This window comes from Otolemur garnettii, unplaced genomic scaffold (assembly GCF_000181295.1).
Source record: "Otolemur garnettii isolate 467f Iridium unplaced genomic scaffold, OtoGar3 scaffold00006, whole genome shotgun sequence".
Lineage (NCBI taxonomy): Eukaryota > Metazoa > Chordata > Mammalia > Primates > Galagidae > Otolemur > Otolemur garnettii.
The window spans coordinates 7,615,274-7,622,389 of NW_003852401.1; the positions used below are offsets into that span (position 1 = coordinate 7,615,274).

A 7,116-nucleotide genomic window follows, 5' to 3' on the forward strand; every position below is an offset into this window, starting at 1 on the left:
AGAATCCATCATCGGAAGAATGAGTTAAACAGTCTACGTGCTCTTCCTTTACCACCACGCATGTGTGTTCCGTCACCTGCTTTTCTTATCTGCAGCTACTCTGTCTTCTCTTATTATTTTGGATGAGCATTAATTATCACAGTATGGTGCAGGGTAATGATGCCGAGGTAAGGCCACACTACATCAGCAGAGGGAGTATTCCTAGAGAAAGGCAGAATGGAATTCCTTGGGCACTAGCGGGGTGTTGTCAGGCTTTGTGGCCTGTGTAACTAGAATAAAGCATGTTAAAGTTGCATTTCTGGTGTTCTATGAGAATTCCTAGAAAGGAATGCACACTTATTTTTCTTTACGGAGCCTTTCCTTAATTGAGGATGTGGGTATGTACACTAATAATTCAAATCATTAATGCCATTGCCTTTGACAGGTACTCCTGCATTCCCCAGCTGCTGCCACTGCTTCTGCGTTTAGGCTGTCTCTGCAGCTACCTTGATGTATTCTCGTGGGCTCTCATAAAAACACGGGGCTCGTTTCGTTAGATTTATCAGATCCCCTTGATATCTTTGTGTGTGGGGGGAGGTGGCTGCAGGCAGGATGGGGCATGCCTGGTGGTGGAGGAAGTAGGAGGATGGTGATGGAAGCACTGGAGACTGGCGAGATAGCACAACACACAAGAGATGGCTGGGCTGGATTTCCTTGGAGGCAGATTGTTTATTTGCTTTAAAATTAAGTGGCTTTTTTCTAGAAGAAATTTTTATTGCCCAGTTTTCTATTTGTTGTTAAATAATTAGAGAGCAGATATACTGAGTCATAGAAAACTTAATAAGATGGTGAGTTACCTGTCATTTTAAAGAGAAAATGGAGGGCTCTACGTCTGTTAATTGTAATACTAGCCCGTTATTCGGCTCCTTGCCTCTAGCTGCTCTTCTGCCTTTTTTCCCTTCTCCCTGCAGACTTTTATTGTGATTATTTTCCAAGTAGGCCTTTCTGGCACTTTGTTGCTTCATTTGTTTTAGTGCTAATGAAACGGCTGACAGTCATTGAGAGCAGGAGGAAAAAGCACCAGGTCTGACCGTTCATGTGGTGTTTACTTGCCTCCCAGATAATTAAACATAAGTATATATTTCCATGGTAATCAGAATCATGTTGGCCTGATCTGTACAGCAATTTAAAGTTTATAAGGAAGCATTATTTACCATTTCTTATTTAATCCCCTGCACAACCTTATATGATAAGTAGAAGAGGTTGCATTATTATCCCCATTTTGCAGATGAGGAAACTGAGGCTCAGTGGTTACAATGTTCTATCCAATGCCATTCAAAGAGTGAGCACAGTCAGCACTTGATATGCCAATTCAGGACAATAAATGCTACTAGCCAGCTGGTTGCAGAGAAGAGTCAAACCCTGTTCCACTTGTCATTTGTCTCCATTGTATAAATTTGAAATTGCAACAGCTCTGAAGAGACTCATTGTTTCTAACTTGACACTTACGCATTTTTCACTAGGTCTGTAGTATTTCTACACATTTAGTGAAAAAGATAATTTACTTTAGAAAGGCATATTCATAAGGGATGTTAAATATGTGGTAAGTATATGATTAGCAGGAAAGGTCTGCGGCTATCTGTGTGTGTTTGTGTGTCTTTACATGTGTAGATGTGCGTGTGAGAGAGACTTGTCCAAAGTTCTATCACTGTTAACTAATAATATGAATGAGGGGCCATTCTAGGTCTTTTAGTGTTAATAAAATCTTACTGATGAATTTTTACATGAATTTAGTACTTTAACCATAATTGGACACACTCCACCTAATAATCTCTTGATGCATGTCATAGAGCCCTAGGTCTGCTGGTTTAAGCAAATAAGGTTTCCTTCTTCCTCCCTTACCACCATATAAGAGTGGGCCCAGAGGTAAGTGATCCGTGGTTACAGTGGTGGCTTACAAGATGACGTTCAGGGCACAGGCCCTGTCTTCCTGTTCTCCATCCCCCATGTGCTGCATCCCTCCTCTCAGTGGGAAGGTGGCCGCCATACCACAGGCGCTGCACCTTCATTGCAGACAAGGAGACATGCCCGTTGTCCATGCCCTTTACAAAAATTTTCCTGAAAGTACAGTGACTTCTGACAAATTGTAAATAGCAGCGTCTGCCAAGTGCTGCAAGTGGGTCTGTGGAGGCAAGCATTTTAGCTGGGTATGTTGCCACTCTCAGAAAACAGGGCTTCTGTTAGTGAAGAAGAAGAGATAAATGGGTTCCACAATAGAGCAGCTGGTTTTATTATTAAAGCCATATTTATATCACTAAAAAACAGTTCCAGAGATTGGATAAGACAGTAACGGCTCAATGTGGAGTTGAGCAGTTATTTGGATTGAGACTTAATATGTCTTTTATTCTCCCATGAAAGTCAAATAGTACATCAGAAATGGGAAGCACATTTTCTATTAAGAGTCACTGGCCTGTAGGGATTAATTTACAAACAGACTATTTTTAAAAGAAAACTAAGGATAAGAAGAAAAAGTTGGAAGTTTCAGTTCTGCTGGTTTTTCAACCTGGCATTAGGTAATCTAAAATTCCATTAAATAAATAATTGGCAAAATAATTAAAAGTATTATCTTTTTTAAGATTATTGAACTAAAAAGAATTTGAGGTAAGTTGATAGAAAGGGAGTAACAGGCAACTAACTACGAATGGAAGGAAGTCTTTCCGCTGTTTACTCTGTACCAATACGGTTTCTGTGGCCCTGATGTTAGTTTCCCTCTCTACCCCACAAAGCTTGCTACAATCAGTCCCCATCCCTTCCATATGCCCCCAGCTTATCTACTGAAAACCCACACTGCCTGGGTACAACGTCCATTTCTGACAAAGTTATTGGTAAAATAGGAATAGAAGGATGCTTTATGCAGTCTGTCTCAAACCACTGACCAACCTCATTGTTAATCGAGACTTCCAAGTGTCTTCCTGAAAGCCAGAGCAAGAGAGAACAGTAACCATCACCACCGTCAGTTCTAACTGAAAGTTAGAGCCAATACAATAAGAAATAGGGTGTAACAATTCCAAATGAGGAGACAAAGGCATCTTTCTTTTTTTAGATAATATATACCTCCCCAAAATACCCAAGGGAATCAACTGAGGAAAATTATGAACAATACAAAGATGCTGAATATAGCTTAGTATCACTATTACAAATACAAACATCTGATATAGGAGATTGGTATAGAATGCTATTCAACTCTTTAAAAAGATGAAGTAAGTTGATGTAAGCAATTAACACGGAATATTATTCATTGCATAAGGTCAAGTTTTAAAATGTTACAAAACAGACCAAGCACTGTGGCTCACGCCTATAATCCTAGCACTGTGGGAAGCCGAGGCAGGTGGGTTGATTGAGATCAGGAGTTCGAGACCAGCCTGAGTAAGAGCAAGACCCTGTCTCTACTAAAAATAGAAAAAAACTAGCTAGGAGCGGTGGCATATGCCTATAGTCCCAGCTACTCAGGGAGCTTGAGGCTGGAGGATCACTTGAGCCCAGGAGTCTGATTTTGCTGTGAGCTAGGCTGATGCCATGGCACTCTAGTCTGGGGCAACAGAGTGAGACTCTGTCTCAACAATATATAAATAAAAAATAAAATGTTACAGAACAATGCAAAAAAATTATTAGTAATAAATGTATGTTTTGTATGTTTTTAATTTTTTCATTGAAGTATAACAAAGCATACTGTTGGATGAGTTTTCATCAAGCGAATGCATTGATTGTATGTAACCAGCACCCAAGTCAAGCAACACCACAGTTCCAGTTAAGCCCCCTTCCAATTACTACCCATAATCTTTGGGGTAGGATTATGGATAGTTTCTTGTTTTTTATCTGTGTGGGTTTCTGTATTTTCTAAATTTTCAACTATATAATCAGAAAAAAAATGATCTTGCATATGTGCCTGTGCATGTAAAAGGGAGTTTTGTTATTTTCAGGCTGGAGTTCCTTACAACTATTAGATATATTCACTGTCCATTGAGTCAATAACTAATTTTTGAAGATGTCTTGAACTTTTGTCTCCCTCCATAACCACCTGTTCATTGTAAAGTCTTCTGTTGCTGACTTGAAAGTAGGCATCAGTTTAAAGGGTATGAAACATGACACAGGTTCTTATTGAGAATTTCAATAGCTTTATAGACCTTTGACTTAAACAGATTGGCTGAGATAGCTATTAATGGTATAGGATTTTCTTGCTATAAATAAGATAAATATATAAATATATCATTTGGTTTCATATTTGACCCCCTTTTTCTTTCTTTCTTGCCTTTCACTGTCTGCTGCTTGTCGTCCAAACCTCTTCTTCTTTACCCCTCTAGATCGTGAACCTTATAGAAGAAACTGGACACTTTCATATCACAAACACAACATTTGATTTTGATCTTTGCTCGCTGGACAAAACCACAGTTCGTAAACTACAGAGTTACCTGGAAACATCTGGAACATCCTGAGGATACAACAACTGGATGCATCAAAAACTATTGTTTTTTTTTTTTTTTTCCTGGGTGGTGATTTTTTTTTTTTGTGGTTGTTGTTGTCTATATGAAAACACTCAGAATGATGCAACCAAAAGGGAAAAAAAATAAAAATCAAACAACCTTCAGCTTTATTTTTCTTTAAAGCCAGTCATCATCTCTTGCTAAAGGAGAGGTTAAGCAAACCAGCCTCAGCGGACCACTCTTCTCTCCAAGGAAATCCCCGGGAAGAGCTAGCCTGGATAGCCTTGAAAACAAATCAAACACAACACAAGAAAGCTTAAAGAATGTGTATGGTATCATGTATCTCTCTCTGTGGTGGTTCATTCCACAGGACGAATGCATATTCAACACACTGCCTTATTACATAACTGATCTATTTATTATCACGTACAGATATTCTAAAGTCGTTGAGGGAATGACACCACCAGACATTCTAAGTACTTGGTCCCGTGGATGCTCTTTTCAATGCAGCGCCCTTGCCATCCCAAGCCCAGTGACCTTACTCGTATACCGTGCCACTTTCCACCAACTTTTTCCAAGTCCTTTAACTCGTTGCAGTCTGTATTTTCCACCTTTTTTTTTTTTTTCCAGTTGCAGGACACAAATTATCAACTGGGGGGGACCAAATAGCCACCTTGATTTTCTTCTTTGTGGTCTTTTTCCACAAAAAGTTGGGGCCTCGTCCTTGGCTGTATCCATGTAATGATCTCGGACCATGGTAGAAAATGCACCAAATAGGATCATATGAATTGCTGTCTAGCCTTAGTCAATAAACCTGTAGGACTTTTAAACAAAAGTGTACCTGTAAACGTCCTGAATCTGGCATTGTTGAGCTGTCATCAACATTCTCGTGTCTGTTTTACTGTTATAATATTAGGTAAATACGGAAGTAAAGGCATTCCACAGGATCATCATTTAAAAAAAAAAAAAAAAAGGAATTCTGGTCCTGTTTTCTAGAAAAATGTTGTAGAAATTCTTAATTTGGATCTATTTATTAGTAAGTTTCAGCTTTCTTCAGCTGCCAGTGTGTTATTCATCTTTACCATAAAAACCTGGAATAAGAGATTTTTGTTTGTTCACAGATGATTCTCTTAGACTCTTTTATATTTGAAAAATTAAAATATTTCTTTTGGGGGAAATTCTTTTTTTTTCTGCCATAACAGATTATGTATTAACTTGTAGATTCAGTGGTTCGATACCTGTTTAGTCATTTGCTAATATTTCCAGAAGGATTTCTTGTATTGGTGAAAGATGTTGCGGGGGGTGGAATTTTTGTTTTCATTGTACCCTTGTTTTAAAAATAGAAATCTGTCCTGTGGCATGCAAAAGAAAGCAAATTATTTTTAAAAGAAAAAAAAAAAAACCAAAGTACTATTGGTGTCATTATTCTAGCTTCTCCAAAAACGGAGAAATGAAAAGTAAGAGCAGCTCATCTTCCAAGTTTTTACTGGGAATTCATCTGAAAAAGAAAAGAAATGAAGAAATACTTCTGGATCCAAAGGTTCGTCACTGGATCAGCCTTAAGAAAGTCTCTATGTGTGCTAATAGACCAGTATCTCCCTTGTTTGTTCCCATGCCAGATGTTGTCTTTTCATACAGAGATTAACTGGTGTCTGTACAGAAAATGGTCTTTCCAGACTCATTCTTTTGGGCACTAATATAAATGCAGATTGATAATGGAGTTACTTCTGCATTTTAAAAAGGGGATTTTTTTACACTGTTTCTTTTTATCCAAAGAAACTATTTTTTTCCTTTAAAAAAATTATAATACAGCCATGCTCCTTGTAAATTCCTTCTCTGAAGCATCCTCCCAGAGGACAAGTGTACTTTCTCAATAATGTTTTGATTCTTAATGATGATTGGCATGAACCGTACTTGAAGCATTTGTTGTGTAGTCCACTTCGCAATGTGCAATGACAGACTTTCTGAGTCATTTTAGACCTTAGGTGACTGATGAATTGTGTCGTTTTAGTTATGTTTTGTTTTTATCCTTACAGGTGGAAGGGGAGGGCAATGTTTATATGGAAATGTTGCAAAAGTCAAAAATCTTTCAAAATTTCTAACTGCTAATCCACATCTTCGATTGAACTAGAAATTTATCTGGCGTAACTAATAGATCTGTATAGTTTAACTAGAAATGAGTACGTGTAGTTTTGAACATTTTAATTTTGGTAGCTATCTTGTGTAGCAGAAACTATGATTTGGCAATGTAAAGATTTTTTGGTTAAGTTACCAACCAAGAAACAAAGTTAGATAAGAAATGGCCTAACAAGGATAATAAAGCTGTTAATAGTGCTAAACTTTAGACCTGGAAATCAGGTAATAGAGCAGATGTCTTCAGAATATCATAAAATGTGAGTCTGTAAATTGATAAAATGCAGGAAAACTTCCCAATTTACTACTACTAATTGTGACAGCAATACGAATTTTTCACAAAGTTTTGATAGAGGAGTCACATGAATTTTTTTGAAGTGGTACTCCTGGCTCTCATCATCTAATTTTTAAATACAGAAATATAAATCCCTGTGAATTAATTTCAGAGTTATAATACTTAAAGTAACCCCACTCAGTTCTTCCTCATTTGTATGCACTCAACTTTGAGACCTGGTAAGAATTT

At 37.7% G+C, this 7,116-nt stretch overlaps 1 protein-coding gene across 1 annotated transcript in view; it reads left to right on the forward strand.

Annotated features, from left to right (window-relative positions):
• The window catches only part of MLLT3 (MLLT3, super elongation complex subunit), a 264,740-nt gene extending 260,245 nt beyond the window's left edge, over positions 1-4,495 (forward strand). Inside the window, exon 12 of the mRNA XM_012812784.2 lies at positions 4,341-4,495. Within this exon, the coding sequence (XP_012668238.1) occupies positions 4,341-4,472 (132 nt within the window). The 3' untranslated portion in view covers positions 4,473-4,495. The remainder of the gene's footprint in view (positions 1-4,340) is intronic.
• Positions 4,496-7,116: the final 2,621 nt, after the last annotated feature.